Below are 20,980 nucleotides of genomic sequence, written 5' to 3' on the forward strand. Positions count from 1 at the left end.
GGCTCCACGCTGTCAGCACAGAACCCGATGCAGGGCTCAAATTCACACACTGAGATCATGACCTGAGCCGAAATCGAGAGTCAGATGCTCAACCGACTGAGCCACCCAGTGCCCCTCTGGTCATATTTCTTTTTTAAAGATGACTGCTACAGCAACCGCTTCTTGTGCCTTGTGAAACCCCAGCCTTTCAGCCTGTTCCTCCCTGTGCTGGGTTTGTTGAAGAAAGCCCGCAGTGTGGGAGCAACTGTAGCTGTTTCCTGTGGTCGCACCAGGCCCCAGCTCCAAGAGAAATGCTCCCAGGACTTACCTTCTGGAACTCCCACACCCCAGTGTCTGATTTCACCAAGAGCTGGTAATATCTGAGCACTCTTTTAACTGTCACCTTTTTCTTTTTTTTAATGTTTATTTTTGAGAGAGTGCTCTAGCAGGGGATGAGGGGAGAGAGAGGGCAACAGAGGATCCGAAGCGGACTCTGCACTGACAGCACAGAGCCCAATGTGGGGCTCGAACTCACAAACCACAAGATCATGTGAAGTCAGATGCTTAACTGACTGAGCCACCCAGGCTCCCCGAAGACTGTTTTAACTTGACATTCCTTTTTCTCTTTTTTTTAAATGTTCATTTATTGGGGGGGGGAGGGGCAGAGAGAGAGGGAGACAGGATCCGAAGAGGGCTCTGCGCTGACAGCAGCGTGTCCAACCCAGGGCTTGAACTCACAGACCATGAGATTGTGACCTGAGCCGAAGTTGGATGCTTAACTGAGCCACTCAGGCTCTCCGACATTTCTTTCTGAGTGGGTTTTCTTGCCTCATCTATCCCCGAGAGGGAGAAAGGGGCAGCTAAGCATTGATACAGGGGGACCCCCAAGTCTGAAAATGCAGGTGATCCGTTTAAGTAGGCTTACTGACAGCAGCACACAATGATCTGTCTGCTTCTAGACTTTATGGTCATCCTGCAGCCGGGAGATCGGGAAACCAAGGCAGGAATGAGTCAGGTGTAGGGGACTTGGCTGCCATTGCTGGGACTCAGGATGTAAGGCTGGTGCCTCGGAGGATGGACTTTAAATGTCATTCCCAGGAGCGGAGCCTGCTCCACAGTCCTGCAAAAGACACAGCACTGCCCCCTTCCCCCCCCCCCCCCCGCCACACACACACACTCTGCTTTGTGACCTCACCGCCCCTGGGTGTGGTCTCCGCACAGCCTCTGTGTGGGGTTCAGACGGACGGCAGGATGTATATTTGTTTCCCCAGCTGGTTCTCCCCTCCAAGGTACAGAAACCTTTCCCCTCCCTCCCTCCATTAAGACAACAGCATCCAGTGAGGACTGCAGCAAATCTGGGGGTAGCAATCAGGAGCCCCTGATGGGAGGAAGGCTCTGCCGAGATAGCATTCTGGACAGGACTCAGCGTGGCCAAAGTTTCTCAGGAGGCAGAGTGGGCGGAGTCTGGGTTGTGGAGTTTGTATCTGGGTTCAGGTCCAACTTCCACCACTTGTGAGCTGGGGCCCCGGACGAGTCCCTCAGCCCTAGGGTGCTGTAACCTTGGGTGTCCCACGGGAATGACCATACCCATCCCACAGGGGTGCGGTGAGGCAGTACGCATAAGGTCCTCAAAACGGTGCAGGCGAGATGCGCATTCATCATTCGCATTAGTGCTGCTTGGAGAGGCAGGGTACGTTTCACTTTGCAGATAGGAACCTAGGCCTTAGAATCAGGCCTTCACCTGCATCTGGGGCAGCCACCTCCTAGCGACGTGGCCTCGCGGAAGGTACTTTCACCTTTTGGAGTTTCACTTTCCAAATCTGTAAACCTGGGGGGGGGGTGTTAGTGCTGGTCCCCACCTCCCCGGGTCGTTACAGGAGTAAACGAGGTAATCCATTCAGCAGGCAAAACATTCAGCAAGGCAGGGTTCCTTACCAGGACGCCAGGCTCACAGGGGGACGTCCAGCAGGCTCATTAGCTTCCCTGTTCTCTGGACTGTATTTCACCGAATCCTACGTGCATTTTCCCCTCACGTTTTAACATCTTTGAAATCAGGATGAGCCTTGAAATCAATAGCATCTTAATGTTACGATTTGTTCAGTTTTCCCAGCAGCATTTGTTGAAGAGACTGTCTTTTCCCACTGTATATTCTTGCCTCCTTTGTCACAGATCAGTTGATCAGAGATCAGTATAAGTGTGGGCTTATTTCTGGGCTATTCCATTCTATTGATCTGTGCGTCTGTTTTTTTGTGCCGGCACCATACTGTTTTGACTACTGCAGCTTGGTGGCATATCTTGAAATCTGGGACGGTGATGCCTCCAGCTTTGTTCTTCTTTCTCGAGATGCTCTGGTTGTCTTGGGAACTTTTGTCAAAAAAATAATAATTTGCGGCATTCTTTTTCTCTCATAGCGACACACAAAATGCTGGTGTGTCAGAGTCACTGCAATATATCTGCACCGTATATATACCACCATCTGCAATATGCATACGTACATACATACAATTTACAGATTTGGCGCGCGAGGGTCTGAACGGTTAAAGTCCCTTACATAGGACCACTCTAAAACACTCCAAGAAAGTATAAAAGTCATTTTACTTTGATACAAAATCATGTAAAATCATGTAAAGTCACATGAAGCAAAATCGAATATTCACTACATATCCATGAAATTACTGGAATGTCATTACCATTTTTTCCTGCGTTCTCTCCTCCCCTCTCCCTGTGGGCTCATGCATTTTTACTGCTACCACACGGTAGAGACGAGGGTCACCTGCGGGACCAGACAAGTGGAAGGCGCATGCACACACTGGAGGCCCCCCCACAGCGAGGCTGAATGGAGCAGGAATTGGGTCTTGTTTTGCTTTCCTTCTCCTGTCTTGCCCAGGCCAAGCGCCCAGGGGTGTCCAGTTCTGCGGCCTGGCAGACAGTGATCATGAGAGTGCCTCCCCTCCTTCCTCCTTGGTGGCTTTCAGGGGAAACAAATGGGCGATGACGGTGCATATACGTGGCACCGAGAGATGTGTCTGGGAGTCTTGGCGCGTTGCCTTGTTGAGTCCGAGACCCTCTGCCTTAGTCGTGGCCTTAGAGCTGTGTCTACTTCCCTGATCGGAAAAAGAACCTGTGTGAAGAGAGGGAGGGGTCAAGGGCACACAGAGAATGAAACGAGGGGTGCAGAACCCCGAAGGATCTGTAAGAGGCTCTTGCGGGCCACGGACTCACTAGGGGCAGACACTGTCTAGGGCTTTCCTTCCGTCAGCTCACTTCACACTCAAAACAGCTTGATGAGCTACGTACCATCAATGTCCCCATTTTATAGATTAGCACACCGAGGCCCTGCAAGGTTCAGCAACAGGCCCAAGGTCACACGGTAAGTTGTGGAACCAGGAGTTGGAGGACCCAGAGCCCACTCAACCCCTGTGCTGTGCTGAAAGATGGTGTCCGACACCTTTTTCAATTTCAGGAGGTTTATCGTGGAGGAAGCATGCGCGCGACCTCCAATTAGAAGACGGATCTTTGCAATGAATAAAGATCGGCATGTAAATTCTCAGATGAAACACAGAGATACCCCCGAGACACGAATACCAAGCGTTCAGTGTCTCCCCCCTCATATGCAAAGCTTTGAAAAGGAAGCCTGCTGTCTGGGGGTTGAGTGCAACGCTGTCTCAGTGCTTGCTAGGCTCAGCTATGAGAGAGACCCAGAGCTGGCTGGTGGGTTGGAAAGGCAGTGACAGGAATGCGGCCTCGTGCTTCTTGTCAAAGATAAACCCCTTGAGGACCGTGAGCCGCTCTGCTAGCGATGGCTGGGGCAGGCCCTGGACGCGTGTTCAGATACAGGCGTTAGGGCTCAGCCACTCTCCCCTGAACCTGGACGCACTGCCCACCCCCACCGGTACCCAGTCTCAGGAAGTGACACCATCCCCCGCCTCGTCATTCACGCCCGGGAACCTGGGAGTTGTTCTCAGCTCCTCCCCGCCATCTGCTACATGTTAGTCACCAAGCCCCAAATATGTTCCTAATCCCAACACTTCTCATCTCCTCCACTGCCACCCCCCAGTCCAACAGCCTTCTCGCCACCCCCTAGAACACACTCACGCGGCAGCCAGAGTGACCGTGTCACTATACAGAGCTAAGTCATTCTGCAGCTGAAACCTTTCCATGGCTCCCCATTGTTCTCAGGATAAAGACAAACGTCCTTCTTAGCACGACCTACTTCCTCAGAAAGTCATTCATTCATTCATTCGTTCGTTCATTCAATGAGCTGGTCTGACCACGAAATTGTGGCCTCGTGCTCATTAGACATATGACCTCAGGCTGGCTTTTTTTTTTTTTTCCATATCAGGCTCAAACTCTCTAAGGGGCACAAAGAACTCTCTCCTAGAAGAGGCACAAAGAAACCAGCAGTTTATGCCTCCTGGAAGCCTTATCTACATGGGCTGTCCAGACAATAAAAGTGCTAAAAGAACACCTTCAGAAATGACACCTAGTGTGGAATGAATGGAGGTGCTCTTTCATTTTATTACTTTGCCTCAGGAGAGGCTTCCTTGGGAAAGAAACACGCCCCTAGGCCCTGCTTTGACTCTGCCCCCACACCTCCTCCATAAGGCAGCCAGATGAGCTTTTACAGGTAAATGTGGTCCCGTTGTCCCCCTGCTTAAAACTCTCCACGTCTTAGCGAGGTTCTCAGAGTGAAATTCAAACTGCTTAGTGGGACCCTCGCCATCCCCCACCCCCACCCCCGCCACTACCACCACTAATCTCCAGCCTCCCCTCCATTCACCTCCTGCCTCGCCTTTATGCATGCTGTTCCCTCTGCCAAGAATGCTTTTCTCTCAGTCTTCATGGTCTTTCAGGGCCCAGTTTGAATGTCACCTCCTCACGAAAGCCTTCCAGGACTCCCCAAAGTGTAACCCCGCTCATGTCTGTAAGATGTCCCTTCTTTAAATCTTTTCAGTCACCCCTTTAACGTGTGCGATTTGTTTCTTGCCAGGACGCTGGCAAATGTCCCCCCCCCCCCCCCCATCACTCATCAACATTAAGTGCCTGGCCCCCATAGGCATTTGAGTTTGAGATCCCTGACTGAGGCTGTTTCTCAGTTTCTGTCCAAGAGATCGGGGGGCAGGTAACTGTCTCCAGGCCAGACATTCCCAGGACAGCCAAGGCAAACAGGCTGTTTGCTTCATGGCGGGGTGGGAGAAAGCCGTGCCTCGTTGTACCGGCACCTGGTGACCGAGAAGGCACCTCTCGAGGTGTGGTCCAAGGGTTCTCCACATCAGAGCTGCCTAGGGGATTTATTAGAAATCCAGACTTCTGGGCTTCATCCTAGACTTGACTTCTGAGAATCTGAATTTTATTTTATTTTTTTTTTTAATTTTTTTTTCAACGTTTATTTATTTTTGGGACAGAGAGACACAGGGCACGAACGGGGGAGGGGCAGAGAGAGAGGGAGACACAGAATCGGAAATAGGCTCCAGGCTCTGAGCCATCAGCCCAGAGCCTGACGCGGGGCTCGAACTCCCGGACCGGGAGATCGTGACCTGGCTGAAGTCGGACGCTTAACCGACTGCGCCACCCAGGCGCCCCGAGAATCTGAATTTTAAACAAGTACCACACACACTATGGTTTGAGGCTTAGCACCCGGAGAAATGACGGATTAACAAGGGAGCATAAACATGAGGGGAGTATTCAAAGGAAACTACATTATGTGGCCCAATGCTGGGAGACACAGGGTCCTCCAAAGTTGGAAGTAAGAGAAGTAATGAATCAGGCCACCCTCCTTTTTTTAAGTAAACTCTGCACTCAACGTGGGGCTCGAACTCACATCCCCAAGATCAAGAGTTGCATGCTCTATCAACTAAGCCATCTAGGCACCCCGTGAGTCCCCCTTACACCCTAATAAGTATTATTTGTAGTATTATTATATCATAGGGAGGCAGCAGTGTAGAATCTGGACTTCCTTGGGTTCAAATCCTGACTTCGCTGTTTACTCTCTGTGTGACTTCAGGCAAATTACCTTATCTCTCTGTATCTATTTTACCACGTGCAGAATGGGGATAATGACAGTTCCCACCTCCTAAGGTCACTGTGAAAAGTCAATGAATTAATGTATGTTAAGTGCTTAGACTGCTGTCTAACAGATATTGTAATACTTCTCTGAATTTTCCTATCAGCTGCAGTACCACCAACAGGACAGCAGGACCTCTCCACCCTGGGTAGCTGGCCAGCCTCCTCGGGCCCCCACTCCTTCCTTTGGCAATTATTCGGTGGCAATGGGGCAGCAGGGTGACTTACAACTTCCTTATGATGGTCTTCTCCTCCTTGTTACTTCTGGCATTGCTGGGCCTGGTGACAAGGGTATCTTTTTCTCTTCGTCCTCCTGAGCCTTCTCTTGGTGGAATCAGACCACTGGGGAAAAGGGGCCAAATAAATGGGGTGTTTTACGGCAGACCTTCTGTCTGTGCAGCTCTGAAAGTGAAGGGTCTTAAGAATAATTATTACATTAGTAATAACTGAAAGCTAGAGTCAGAGAGATTCTGTTTCCAATCATGGGACTCTTCCTCCCATGTTTCCAATGCCGATCCCTCTTCTTTCTTTCTCTTGTCCAACTGGCATTGGCTAGTACTTCAACCTTCTCCAGTCTCTAGGAATATGACCACATATCAATTCTGTAACTGAAGCCTTGATTTTCTTCTAATCAATAAAGTGAGAATAATAAGAGTAACTGCCATCTAGGATTGAGTGATTAAGTGAGATATTACACAGCACCTGACAGTCACTCAACAAATATTTATTAAGCCACATCCTGTGCCAAAGCACTGTAGCAGTGAACAAAACAGACAAAATTATCTCCTATCATGCAATTCATGTTTTTCCACTGGGGAAGGAAGGAGTCAATAAATAAATAAATAAATAAATAAATAAATAAAGTAAAAAATATATAGTGAGTCAAATGGTAACAAGAGCTAAATTGATATTGACTGATAAGATATTGAGGTCGGTTGACTCAAAGAGGACCAGAGTATTTCCCTGGACCTGATGTACAGAAGCTGGAAGAAAGCTCTTCTCTCTCACTTGGTCAATTGGGGTCGCCAGCAGCCATGTTTCCTAAGATTCCTAGCAGGTGTGTCTACAACACAAGATAATGAGGCCAACAAACAAAGAGAAGCAAGGAGGAGAGAAAGAGGCACCAAGTCCCTGGCTCCAACCCTGAGGCCTTAACTGCAGTTTTTTCTTTATTTCTGAAGGCAATCCCAAGATCGTTTCCAGCTCTGTGGGTCAGTAAATTCTCTTTTGTACTTAAGCTAGTTTGAATTGGATTTCTGTCACTTGCAACAAAAAGAAACCTGACCACAATGCAATATTTCAAAACATTTTTAGTTTTAATTTTTTTAAGTTTGTTTATTTTGAGAGAGAGAAAGGAGGGAGGGGGGAAGAGAGAGAGGAGAGGGAGAGAGAGAGACAGAGAGAGACAGAGAGAGACAGAGAGAGAGAGAGAGAGAGAGAGAGAGAGAGAGAGAATATCCCAAGCAGGTTCCTCGCTGTCAGCACGGAGCCAGACACAGGGCTCAGTCTCATGAACTGTGAGATTATGACTTGTGCTAAAGTCAAGAGTAAGAGGCTTAACTGAGCCACCCAGACACCTCCCAAATTTTTAACTTTTTCTATGTTAGAGAGAGAGAGGGCACGTGTGTACATGCAAGCAGGGGAGGGGCAGAGGGAGGGAGACAGAATCTCAAGCAGACTCCAGCCAAATGCAGGGCTTGATCCCACAACCCTGGGATCGTGACCTGAGCTAAAATCAAGAGACAGACACTCAACTGACTGAGCCACCCAGGCACCCCACAATGCAATATTTCAATGGCATAGCTCGTTGTATCCGCCTAGGTATTTTGCTGTGGCACCTGCTGGCAAATTTAAGCGCGTGGTGTTTCCTCCTCCCTACAGATTGAATTGTGTCCCCCAGAATTCATATGGAAGCCCTAAGCCCCAGTGTAATGGTATTTGGAGATGAGGCCTTTGGGAGACAACCAAGTTTAGATGAGGTCATGGAGGGGGGACATGGTTGGATCAGAGCCCTTGTGAGAGGAGACATCTGAGGGCTTCCTCTCTCTGCCATGTGCAAGAAGTCAGGAAGAGTCAGAACTGACCATATTGGCACCCTGATCTTGACTTCTACCCACCAGAATTATGAGAAAAATATTCCTACTGTTTAAACCACCGGTCTATGGTATTTTGTTATGGCGACCCAGCTGACTAAGACACCTCTTGAGGTATGAATGTCACAGAGCAGGATTCATCCTTCTCTGTCCTTTGCAAAGAGTGAGCTTATTACTTGACATTATTATTTATATATTTACTTTAGTATTAATATTAATACATTATTGATTTATTATTAATAAAACCCCCCTTCCATCATCTCTTGTTGCATAACACCCTAAAACACAGTGATTGGAAACAAGGAAGATTTATGATTTCTTACGATGACTCCATTTTTATGGTTGGCTTGATGGGTCACCCAGACACAGCTGGGGCACCTCACTTCTCCTTTGTGTGACCTCTCCGTGGGACTATCTTGAGCTTCCTCACAGAACTATGGTCTCAAGCATTCCACAAGGATAAAAATGGAAGCTGCGAGGTCTCCCGGCACCCTCACCGCAGAAGCCACACAGCATCACTTCCGCTACATTCCATTGGTCAAGGCAAGTCACTGGGCTGCCCAGACTGAAGGAAAGGGGAAACAGACTCTACCTCTAGAGGCTGGGAAAGTCTCATTGCCAAAGGCATGCAGGATGGGAAAAATCGTGGCCATCTTTGGAAGCCTCCCACCACTGCCTCAATTCAAAACTATCATTAGGGGCGCCTGGCTGGCTCAGTGGGTCAAGCGCCCGACTCTTGACCCCAGCTCAGGTCTTGATCTCACGGTCATGAGTTCGAGCCCCGCGTTGGGCTCCGCATTGGGTGTGAAGCCTAGTTAAAAACAAAACAAAACAAACAAAACCACTAGAGCCTGGACCTCCAAACTGATGCGGTTGCTAGGAGAACACCTCAGCTGGCATGCTAGTTTCTCCAGAATGTAGGACCCACGTGAGTAAGCAGAGTCCTGCTGTCTACTGGCCTATACCAGACGGGACGTGCACAGCTACCGTTCTCTGGGAATTCGGAACTGGAAATAAGGTGTGTCTCTTTATTCGCTAACAAGCTGCTCCAGCGCCAGCCGTTCAGCCATTCCCACATCTCACTACCTGTGTCTGAAGGACTTCTTAAATGAGATGAAGACAGGTCTTTCCATTAACACGGTTCCAACCTCAGCAGAAGGAAGAAAATTAAGTTCCTGTTGCCAGAACTCGGGCTTTCTGGATGTGGCTCGCTACAACTTTTTTTTTTTTTTTTTTACTGTACCGCTGACCTCTTAATGATTCTACCTTAAGCAAATTTAAACATAATGTCATGGGGCGGGGGGTAAAGAAAAAGAGTGGTATCACTTGGACTTTGCTTTGTTTTGAATCAGCCTATGTTCTTACTTGTAAATGTGGCCAAGAATTAAAAGCACGGGCTCTGATAATCACACTGTCTGAGGTCATGTCTTACTGTAGCCACCACGAGCCGTGGGACTTCGGCAGGTATTGACCTCCCTGGACCTTAGAACACCTTGCAGGTAACATTACCGTAACTCACCTTGCTGTGAGCACTAATGGACCTGATGCTTCGAATACGCCTAGCAGAGTCCTGGCACGTATAATATTTATACATTGATAAATATTAGCTGGTGCTGAGTTTTTCATTCTCTTTGTCTTTCCCTCTTCTGCCTTTAAGAGAACCTGCGTTGTTTAACTCAACGGTTTCTCAGAGTTATTCGACCACAGAGCCCCCTTTTCTAAAAGTGACGGCATGAAAGAAAATATTTTGGGAAACAGGATGCAGATGGATATAGCAAAGTCCAAACCCGGCATGTTAACAGCTTCTTCTTGCCTCTCTTGCTTGTCCTACAATCTTTTCCCTACATGTGTTATTGTGATCTTTTTTTTTTTTTTAATTTTATTTTTAAGTAATCTCCATATCCAACATGGGACCTGAACTCACAACCTGAGATCAAGAGTCACACGTTCTACCCACTGAGCCAGCCAGGTGCCCCTATTGTGATCTTTCATAACTTTTAATTTTTATATAATTTCAAACTTACAGAAAAATTGTAAAATTAGTATGAAGATTTCCTATATGCCCTTTATCCAAATCCCCCAATTGTTCATCTATGTCTCTACCTACCTGCCTATCCATCCATCCATCCATCCCCATCCACCCACCCATCTACCCATCCATCCACGTATCTGTCTTCTTTCTGAACCACTTGAGAGGAAGCTGGAGACACCTTACCCCCTTATTCCTAAATACTTCGGTGTGTATTTCTGAGGAACGAGGACATTTCTGACATAAACAAGTAGTTCAGCTATCAAGTTACCACACTGATATTTTATTCTACACTTTTTAAGAAATGTAAGCTCTATACGCAACATGGGGTTTGAACTCATGACCTCGAGATCAAGACTTGCATGCTTTACCGACTGAGCCAGCCAGGTGCCCCTCGTGTTGATCTTTTAAAACAGTAAATTGGATCTTGTCATTTCCTTGATTAAAACTTTCCAATGACTTCTCGTTACACTTAACAATAAAATTAGAGCTCCTTCCTGTGGCCCACAGGTGTGGCACACCTCCACCTACGTTACAAGTTCCACCATGGTGGGTCTCTTATTGGTCAAGCTGGTTCCCACATCAGGGTCTTAGCACTTCTGCTCCACTTCTGCCCTACCAGTCCTTACATGGTTGGCTACTCCTTGTCGTTGACCTCAGAGGGGTCTGAGCTGACCACGCCATGTAAGACAGGATCCCTCCATTCCCTAGCACTTTGCTTTGCTGTCATATGTCACCTTGTTTGCTTGTTTTTTTTTTTTTTCATGTTTACTCATTTTTGAGAGACAGAATCTGAGTGGGGGAGGGGTAGAGAGGGAGGGAGACACGGAATCCGAAGCGGGCTCCAGGCTCCGAGCTGTCAGCGCAGAGCCCGACGCGGGGCTTGAACTCACAAACTGGAAGATCGTGACCTGAGCCGAAGTCGGATGCGTAACTTACTGAGCCACCCAGGCGCCCCTCACCTTGTTTTGAAAGTTGTTTTGTTTTGTTCTGTTCATTTATTGATTTTGAGAGAGAGCGAGGAAGCAGGAGAGGGGCAGAGAGAGAATCCTAAGCAGCCTCTGCGCTGTGAGCAGAGTGGGGCTCTAGCTCACTAACTGTGAGATCATGACCTGAGCCGAAATCAAGAGTCAGATGCTTAACCGACTGGGCCACCCAGGCGCCCCATGTCACCTTGTTTTACATTTTTTAGATCACTTGTCGCCATTATCCTGCGTGTTCATTTCAGATTTCCTTGTTGATTGCTTGTCTTCCCCTAGACTAGCATGGACTTTCTCTGTTTTGTTCACTGCTATTCCCCAGGAATACTAGGTCTTTGAGAAACTGGCTGAGTGAACACAAGAACGAATACATAGCACATCACGGAATTCCAGACGGGGTCTGATCCTTCAGTGCAGGGGTCCCCACGGCATCAGAGCCCCACCTCTTATAGCACTGCAGCTCTTCCTGCACCAGCAGCAGCTGGGACTTGAGTTTGTTGCGCTCCTGGAGCACATCCCTTAGCTCCTGTAGAGTGAAGCGTGGCCGGTTGGGATCTGTCAGGTCAACCACCATTTTGTCTGGTCCCAGGTTTACCTGTAAGAAAAGATATCGGGTTGCTTATACAGTTTCCCTCATGCACTTGGACTGTTGGGGTCCCTGGGTGGCTCAGTCGGTTAAGCGTCCGACTTCAGCTCAGGTCATGATCTCGTGGTCCGTGGGTTCGAGCCCCACGTCGGGCTCTGTGCTGACAGGAGCCAGCTTCAGATTCTGTCTCCCTCTCTCTCTGCTCCGCCCCTGCTCGTACTCTCACTCTCTCTCTCTCTCAAAAAAAATAAACATTAAAAACATTTTCTTAAAAAAAAGTAAAAAGATGGACTGTCCACCCCAGAAAGGAAAATTCTGTTTTGTTACTCCCAGGCACCCTATCGGATGAGACGCTGCCTGTTGGAAGTGTTTGGTTGATGGTAAAGAAGCAAAAGTCCTAAGTACCATTCTCCAAGTAAACAACCAAGGCTCCTTGGAGAATGGCTGATTTCAGGGTTGGAACAGGAAAACCATAAGATGAGCCTGGAACGTTTCCTTGTGGAAGGGAACAAAATGTCAAAATGACAGTTTGAAGGAGATCCCCCTGGCCAGACTGAGAACAATTTGAGTATCAAAACGAGTAATAACAGGAATGGACAGTAACAGTTCACATAAAAAGAGAATTCAGGAGTTCATACTTAAAATTTAAATCAATTAACTAATTAATGGGGATGTGATGGCTAATTTTATGTGTCTAATTTTACTTGTCTGGGCTAAGGGATGCCCAGAAAGCTGGTTAAACATTTCTGGGTGTGTCTGTGAAGGTGTTTCTGGAAGATATTAGCATTTGGTTTGATGAGCTGAGTAAAGCAGCTGGGGGGCGGGGCGGGCATCATCCAATCCACTGAGGGCCTGAGGGCCCACATGGAAGGAAAGGGGGAAAGAGGGTGAATTTGAGCTCCGTCAGTTGATACAGGACATCCCTTCTTCTCTTGTCCTCAGACATTGACACTCCTGGTTCTTGGGGTTTGGGATCCAGACCAGGATTTCCACCATCAGCCCCCACCCCCAGTTCACAGGACTCACTGGTTCTCCAGCTTGCAACTTGTAGATTTTAAGTAAGATTTCTCAGCCTCCATAACCGCATGAGCCAATTCCTCAAATAACTATCCTCTTTATATTGAGAGCTATTTCTCCTATTGGTTCTGTGTCTCTGGAGAGATCTGATGAGTACAGGAGAGGAGGAGGGGAATTTGTATCTTACAGCAGAAGGCCAAGTAATAAGTGCAGAAGATGACAGAGTTAAAAAAAAAAAATTATCCATTTGCAACCAACTTAGTAATAATTGATTCAGGCAAGACTAAGGAATGGATCTAAAACTTTAGGGTGAAAATCTGTTGGGGAATAGAATATTTTGCACAGTTTCAAAGCATCTTCCTACAACTTACGAATTACAAAGGGAATAAAGGCACCTTTACAGTGCAGAAATCTCACAGACACCACGTTAACCAAGTGATGCAAGTTAACATCACCAATAATCACAAACTGAAGCAGGTGCCTCCTGATACATCGCACTGAGAAGGACACAGCATCTCTTCAGTGGTATTCCTGCTAAACTGCGTATCTTGAATCTAACGATGACGATGGCACATCAAAACAAACCTAAATTGAAGGACGTTCTACAAACAAACTGATATATAATCTTCAAAGATGTCAAGGTTGTAAAACATAAGGAAAAGCTGAGGAACTCTTCAAGATTAAAGAAATGTGTCAACTAAAGGTACTATGTAACCCTGGACTAGATTCTGGACCAGAAAGAAGACGCTGTAAAGGGCATTATCATGAATTTTGAATAGGGATAGTATATTAGATCTTAGTATTCTATGACCTTTTTCCCCTGAATTTAATCATTTACTGTCACGATGCAATAGTGTGTCTTGTGAGATTTTAGGGTAAAGGGTCCTAATCTTCTACTAATCCTGCAACTAACATAATGTCTGCTCAAATAGTTGAGAAAAACTGTGAGTGAATAAATAATATATATAAATATTACTTTGTATATGCATATATACATATACATATATGTGTTTTGTGTGTGTATATAAATACTTTGATGTATATTTTCTTCTTCTGTTTTTTTGTTTTTTTGTTTTTTTGTTTTTTTTGAGAGAGAGTGTGAGCCAGGGAGAGGGGCAGAGCTGAAGAGAGACAGAATCCTAAGTAGGCTCCACACTCAACACAGAGCCTGAAGCGGGGCTCAATCCCACAACCCTGGGATCATGCCCTGAGCTGAAATCAAGAGCTGGGCACTCAACCGACTGAGTCACCCAGGCGCCCCTATATCTACTTCTTTATCAAATAAGGTGATCTAGGGGCACCTGGGTGACTCAGTCGGTTAAGCATTGACACTTGATTTTTGGCTCAGGTCATGATCTCATGGTTTGTGAGTTCAAGCCCCATGTCAGGCTCTGTGGTGACAGACAGTGTGGAGAATGCTTGGGATTCTGTCCCTCTCTCTCTGTCCCTCCCCCACTTGCTCCTGAGATCTCTCTCAAAATAAATAAACTTAAAAAAAAATAAGGTGATCTAGATGCAGGTCTAGTAAAATACTGAACAAATGCAAAGCTTTAAGATGGGAACTATATTGTTACAGGACTTGAAAATATCTGCGGTTTCCACTGGTGACTGCCACAGGTACTGCTATTATTACTGTGGTTTGTCATCTATATTTGCAACTGAGGAAAATGACACATTTCAGTTGGAGGTTAATGAAAATGAAAATATAATTTTTTCCCATGCCAGGGCATGGACCTCTTGGATTAGAATCACAATTCCCTTGGGCATCTAAGAACTTCGAGTTAAGAACCCTCAGGCTGAATAATTGATATTGTACAATGGAAGTTTTCAAAGCCATTAAAAGATGAAGAAGCTCTTCATCCTGATTTAACTCAACTTCCATGCTATGTTAAGTGAAAATACACAAAAGGCAGAGCTGGGTATATATTATAATACCATTTGTATAAAAAAGAAAAAAATATTTTCACATCTGCTTTTGTTTGCGTAAGGTACCTCTGGAAGGACACACAAGAAACTGATCATTTAAATTTTTTCCAGGGAGGGTAAGTGGTTGGCTGGGGGTGGAGAGAATTGGGGAGGAAAAGTTTTCAAGGCGAACACTTTTGTTACCTTTTGAACTTTGAACTTCCATTTATTTTATTTATTTATTTTGAGAAAGAGAGAGAGAACAGGGGAGGGGCAGAGAGAGAGGGAGAGAGAGAACTCTAAGCAGGTTCCGTGCTGTCAGCACATGACAGCATGTAGCCTGAAGCGGGGTTTGAGCCCCTGAACTGTGAGATCATGACCTGAGCCAAAACCAAGAGCTGGACGCTTTACTGACTGAGCCGCCCAGGCACCCCTAAACTTAAAGTTTTAAAAGGGAAAGGAAAAAACTACCTCGCACCCATTAGGGTGGCTATTGTAAACAAACAAAACAGAAAAGAACAAGTATTGAAAGGAGATGGAATTCTCGTGTACTGCTGTTGGGAATGTAAAATGGTACAGTCACTATGGAAAACCATATGGCAGATCCTTAAAAAATTAAAAACAGAATTATCCCATGATCCAGCAATTACACTTCTTTTTAAAAAATTTTTTAATGTTTATTTATTTTTGAGAGAGACAGAGACAGAGAGACAGAGTGTGAGTGGGGGAAGGCAGAGAGAGAAGGAGGCACGGAATCTGAAGCAGGCTCCAGGCTCCAAGCTGTCAGCGCAGAACCCAACGTGGGGCTCGAACTCATAAACCGTGAGATCATGACCTGAGCCGAAGTCAGACACAACAGAATGAGCCACCCAGGTACCCATACACTTTTTTTTTTTTAATGTTTATATATTTGCTTTTGAGAGAGAGAGGGAACGAGAGAGCGAGAGAGACCTCAAGCACAGGAGCGGGGGAGGGGCAGAGAGAGAGGGAGGCAGAATCCGAAGCAGGCTCCAGGCTCTGAGCTGTCTGCACAGAGCCTGACGCGGGGCTCAAACTCATGAACCGTGAGATCATGACCTGAGCCGAAGTCGGACGCTCAACCGACTGAGCCGGGTCTCCCCAGCAATTCCACTTCTAATTATATACCCAAAGCAGTGAAAGCAGGGGCTTGAAGAGATATTTATACATCCACATTCATAGCAGCATTATTCACCCTAGCCAAAAAGTAGAAGCAAACCAGGCATCCACCAACAGATGCACGGACAAACAAAATATGGTATCTCCACACAACAGACTATTATTCAGCTGTTAAAAGGTGGGGAATTCTGACACCTGCTATACCATGGATGACCCTTGAAGACACCGTGCTCAGTGAAATAAGCCAGTGACAAAAGGAAACACATATCATTCTCTTACATGTAGTAGCTGGAATAGGCAAATTCACAGAGATAGAAAATAGATACGGGGAGGGGGGAATAAGGAGCTGGTGTTTCACAGAGACAGAGTTTGTTTTGTGAGATCAAAAGAATTCTGCAAGGACAGTGGTGATGGTTACACAACAGCGTGGATATACTTCAATGCCACTTCACTGTGCACTTAGAAATGGTTAGGATGGCAAATTTTATATGTACTTTACCACAGTTAAAAGAAAAAGAGGAAGAAGATGTATTTTTATGAACTGCCTAGTGGCGCTAAACATTCATTCTCTCTGCCCCTTCACCCACTTCTGGGCTTAGGGTTTAAGGTTTGGGAAGAACATGCCATCTCATCTGCTGCCTGATAAAGCTTGTCCGCTGTGCCCACTACAGAAAATCACCCGGCCCCTGGGCAGAGCACACTGTACATGGTCCGTGTGGGGCTCCCTCCATATCCTTGTTCCTGGAATCGGAGGTGACGGGAATGAGCTCAGAATGTGAGCTGAGCCATCCCGAGCAAGACGTTTAACTTCTCTCGAGTCTTCAAAGCCAGGCTACGAATGGTACTCATGATACTCAGCCACCTTAGATGACGGACACTAAAGCAGAAATGTATCCACAAACACTGTTGTCACTGTGACACGTGAGTAGGTGAAATAAAAGTTTGCCAGAGAAGTGACCAGAAACTTCCACTCTTTTTTCCCCCCGCGAATGTCAGCGCCCTGTTCCTGCTGTCCTTTCCCGGCACACTTCTCGGTTTGTGATTCGGGAGGCGTGGGTGTCTTAGATCTCCCACTCGATGTGAGCTCTGAGAGGGAAGGCTCCTTCTAATTTACCTCTGCAGCCCCAGGATCCAGCTCTATGAAGTTGCTCATCAAATGTCATTCCAGCAAATGAGGTCAAATGTCTGCATTTAGTGTGCAGAGGTTGAGACTAGCATCTCTGAGCTCAAACCCTGCCTTCATCTCTTACTCCGAGAAAGTCACCTGGCAAATCACTTAACTATTCTGTGCCTCCATTTCTATAAAATGGATATGCTGATAGTCAGAGGATTAAGTGAGATGTCCACTTAGAACAGTTTTGTTTTTTTTCAATTGTGGCTGGAGACCACTAGTAATTCATGGTCTTAATTCAATCAATTGCAACAAGAATTTTAAAACTCATAAAAACAGGGGCACCTGGGTGGCTCAGTTGGTTGAGCGACCAACTCTTGATTTGGGCTCAGGTCATAATCTCAGGGTCATGGGAGCAAGCCCTTCATCAGGCTCCAATACTGAGCATGGAGCCTGCTGAAGATTCTCTCTCTTTCATGGGGCACCAGTGTGGCTCAGTCTGTTAAGGGACCAACCTACCCTTGACTTCGGCTCAGGTCATGATCTCGAGGTTATTGAGTTTGAGCCCTGTGTCGGGCTCTGTGCTGACAGTGCAGAGCCTATTTGCGATCCTCTCTCTCTCCCTCCCCTGCTCTCTCTCTCCCTCAAAATAAATAAATAAACATTAAAAAACAAAAAAGATTCTTTCTATCTCTGTCCCCTCCCCTGCTCATGCTCTCTCTCACTGTAAAATAAAAAAATACTCCAGGGCACCTGGGTAGCTCAGTCGGTCGAGCGTCTGACTTTGGCTCAGGTCACGATCTCATGTTTTTTGAGTTCGAGCCCCTGATTGGGCTCTCTGCTGACAGCTCAGAGCCTGGAGCCTGCTTCAGATTCTGTGTCTTCCTCTCTCTCTGTCCCTTCCCCACTCTTGCTCTGTCTTTCTCTCTCTCAAAAATAAATAAGGATTAAAGAAAAAAAAATTTATATAAAAAAATGGTTAAAAAGCTCATAAAAATAGAACAGGCAAGTGTGATTGTGCATCATGTTTAATAAGGGTGAGTTAGGGTAAATTGTTTCTTGAAACTTCTGTTTCATCAATATTGGATAGTGATATAATGGGTAATTCTGTAAAATAGAGGTATAACACACATGCGCTAATCTTGAGTTTATAGCTGGATGATTTTTTTTTTCAACGTTTTTTTATTTATTTTTGGGACAGAGAGAGACAGAGCATGAACGGGGGAGGGGCAGAGAGAGGGAGACACAGAATCGGAAACAGGCTCCAGGCTCCGAGCCATCAGCCCAGAGCCCGACGCGGGGCTCGAACTCACGGACCGCGAGATCGTGACCTGGCTGATGTCGGACGCTTAACCGACTGCGCCACCCAGGCGCCCCAGCTGGATGATTTTTTAAAAAAACTTATTTATTTTAAGTAATCTCTACCCCCAAGTGGGGCTTGAACTCATGACCTCTGAGAACAAGAGTCACACGCTCCTCTGACAGCTAGCCAGGTGCCCCTAGCTCGATAATTATTAACGTAGGTATACACCCATGTGACCACACCCAGATGAGCTCCCCATGAACCTTCCCCCTGCTCTCCCCTCCCTGGGGTTACCCCCAATCTGTCTTCTATAAAAACAGGTTATTTTGCCTGTGCTGCAGTTTCACGTAAATACACAGTAGATTCTCTTTTGTGCCGGTCTCCTGTCTCCCTGTGTAACACCAGTGAGAGTCATGCCCACAGCTGCTCTTTTCTCCTACTGTGTAGTATTCCACAGCGACTATACCACAATTTAAAAATCCATTCTTCTGTAGCATTTGCTCCAGCTCGGCACACTTCTGAAGAAAAGTGCTCTGAACATTCTTGTAGGTGTCTTTTGGTGGCCTCGGCACTGATTTCTCTCCCTTAGAATTTATTTCTTACTAGAGGTCGAGATTCTCAAAATGTGATGGAACCTGTTAGAAATGCAGATTTCCAGGCCCCCTCTGGAATCTAAAACTCTGGGGCTAGGGCCCAGTGATGTGTGTTTTAATGAACACCCCAGACGATTCCGCGGCACGCTAAAGCAGGAGAGCCACCGCTCTAGGTCATGTCAAAAATGCTGGGAGGCCCTGATGCAGAACAAATTCGGCACAGGGCCCAGCACCTAGTTAAGTGCTCAATAAATGTAGCTATCACAATGCTTCTAATCTGAGGATTGGACAGGCGCTGTGGTTGTTTTCAGGGGCTCCGGGCCCCTGGGTACTCTCCTCCCACGCCCTGCAGCCCTCACTCACCTCCCTGCCGGCCGCCGAGCCCTCTGTCCGCAGCCCCTCCACCTCCTTCTTGAGGCTGTCCCTCTCCATTCTCAGCTCCTCCACGGTCAGGTTGCCCTCATTCACCAGCGTCTCCAGCATCTCCAGGACGCGGACGATCTTGAACTGCAGCTGTGTCACCCGGGGGTCGCTGCCCAGGGCCATCAGCTCGCGGCCCATCACATAGGAGATATCATACACGTCCTCGGCGGTCAACTGGAAGGGGCTCTTGCCCAAAGCCCCCTCGGGCCCAGCCTCGTCTCCTTCTTCCTCCTCTTCTTCCCCCTCCTCCTCTTCCTCCTCTCGCAAAGGGGGCTCCTCCATGGCCTCCCAGAACCCAGCAGCCACGAGAGCTGCTTTCTCACAATCTCCAAAAGTCTAACTTCCTCCCGGCGCAGAAAACTTTCCGCAGGCTGAGACCCTGCCTGCCCGGGGACGGAGGGTGGCCCAGGAGCGGCCAATCAGCGCGGCCGAGGGGTGGGCCCGGGACAGAGAGGCCGAGCGCTAAGGCTCCCGGGCCCGGACGCCGGGTGCACCGACCCCGCTGAGGACCGTGCAGGAGGGCGGCCTCCAGGATGTGGTTTGGGGCACGAAAAGACAACAGAAAGGGAGGACAGCCGAGAAGAGGAACGCAGAGGTTAAGGGTGACCGCGATTGCTCCTGGCTGGGAGGGGTTGCAAACCGGGGAGGGGGAGGGGCCTCCGCCTGAGCCCCGCCCCCGGTGACGGCCGCCACCGCCGCCGCCGGGTTTCTATGGAGACGCAGCGGAGTTTCCACAGCGAGTCTGGAAAAGAAAGGTGAAAAGCCCACAACTTTTTCTTCTGTGCTCACGCTTTCCAGCCATAGAATTTGCATTGTACGTGGAGGAATATCCGGGTCTCTGTGGGGGGGTGGGGGGGGTACTTTCGGAAGCCCACGGCAAAACAGAGGACTGCTGTTGGTGGCTGCGCGCGGGAGTCGGGAGGCCCGGGTCGCGCACAACTCCCGGGTCGGTTGTCACCAGGACCTGTGTGTGGCATCTGACTCTCAATAAAATGGAGAATCCCTGCGCTGTGCACTTGGCCGATTCCTGGGCTCCTCCCCTTAGGCAGCGTTGCAGGCTTGGCAGATTACTTAACCCTCAGCTTCCTGCTCGGGGAGTAAGAGCACTTACGTGGTGAGGTTGCTGCAGGAACATACGAGGTGAGGTCATGAGATACTGCATGTGACAAAAGTACTTCGGAAGTACGCAAAAAGTGTTCTCCAACAAACCCCACTTGTGTGAGAGACACGTGGCACGTGGGCTGGGGTGTTAGGAGTAATAAACAAGACAAAAATCACTGCTTTGAAAATTAGAAAGCATTCTACAGATAGGGTATTAGTAAGAATATTAGCAGTGTGGATTACAAAACGAGTTCTTTTAGGTTTGATTAGAAATTTGTAATAGTCATAGGCAGAAAACTCTGCAATGGTGCTGGTCTTTCCCGGGAATATATTGCTACCTTTCTATGGGGGTAGGTGTACCTGATTTTCTCCACACTCAGGTTCTACCATCACAATGGTGAGTGGCCATGGATAAAACAACCAAAGAGCAAGGCAGGCAAACAGAAAAGACACTATTTTCAGGGTACAGTGTTCTAAAGATTGGAGCCAGGCCCCCGGGCAAGGACTCAGTAATCCATAAATCACAGACGTGACAACGCCCAGTGATTAAATAAGGAGATAAAACGTTAGACTTGCCACAAATAAAATATGGTATATCCAAACAATGGAATATTACTCCACCATAAAAAGGAATGAAGGATTAGAACAGAGTGCCCAGAA

The 20,980-nt window shown here is 47.4% G+C and overlaps 1 protein-coding gene across 1 annotated transcript; it reads right to left on the reverse strand.

Annotated features, from left to right (window-relative positions):
* Positions 1-2,555: 2,555 nt before the first annotated feature.
* Positions 2,556-19,974, reverse strand: RILPL2 (Rab interacting lysosomal protein like 2). The gene is made up of 4 exons (XM_030335683.1): positions 19,160-19,974; positions 11,588-11,739; positions 6,271-6,384; positions 2,556-3,100 (listed from the first exon to the last, which is right to left on the reverse strand). Exons 1-4 carry the CDS (start codon positions 19,499-19,501, stop codon positions 3,076-3,078), a joined length of 633 nt encoding a protein of 210 aa, XP_030191543.1. The 5' UTR covers positions 19,502-19,974; the 3' UTR covers positions 2,556-3,075.
* Between the last annotated feature and the right edge of the window lie 1,006 nt (positions 19,975-20,980).

This window comes from Lynx canadensis, chromosome D3 (genome assembly GCF_007474595.2).
Source record: "Lynx canadensis isolate LIC74 chromosome D3, mLynCan4.pri.v2, whole genome shotgun sequence".
Classification (NCBI taxonomy): domain Eukaryota; kingdom Metazoa; phylum Chordata; class Mammalia; order Carnivora; family Felidae; genus Lynx; species Lynx canadensis.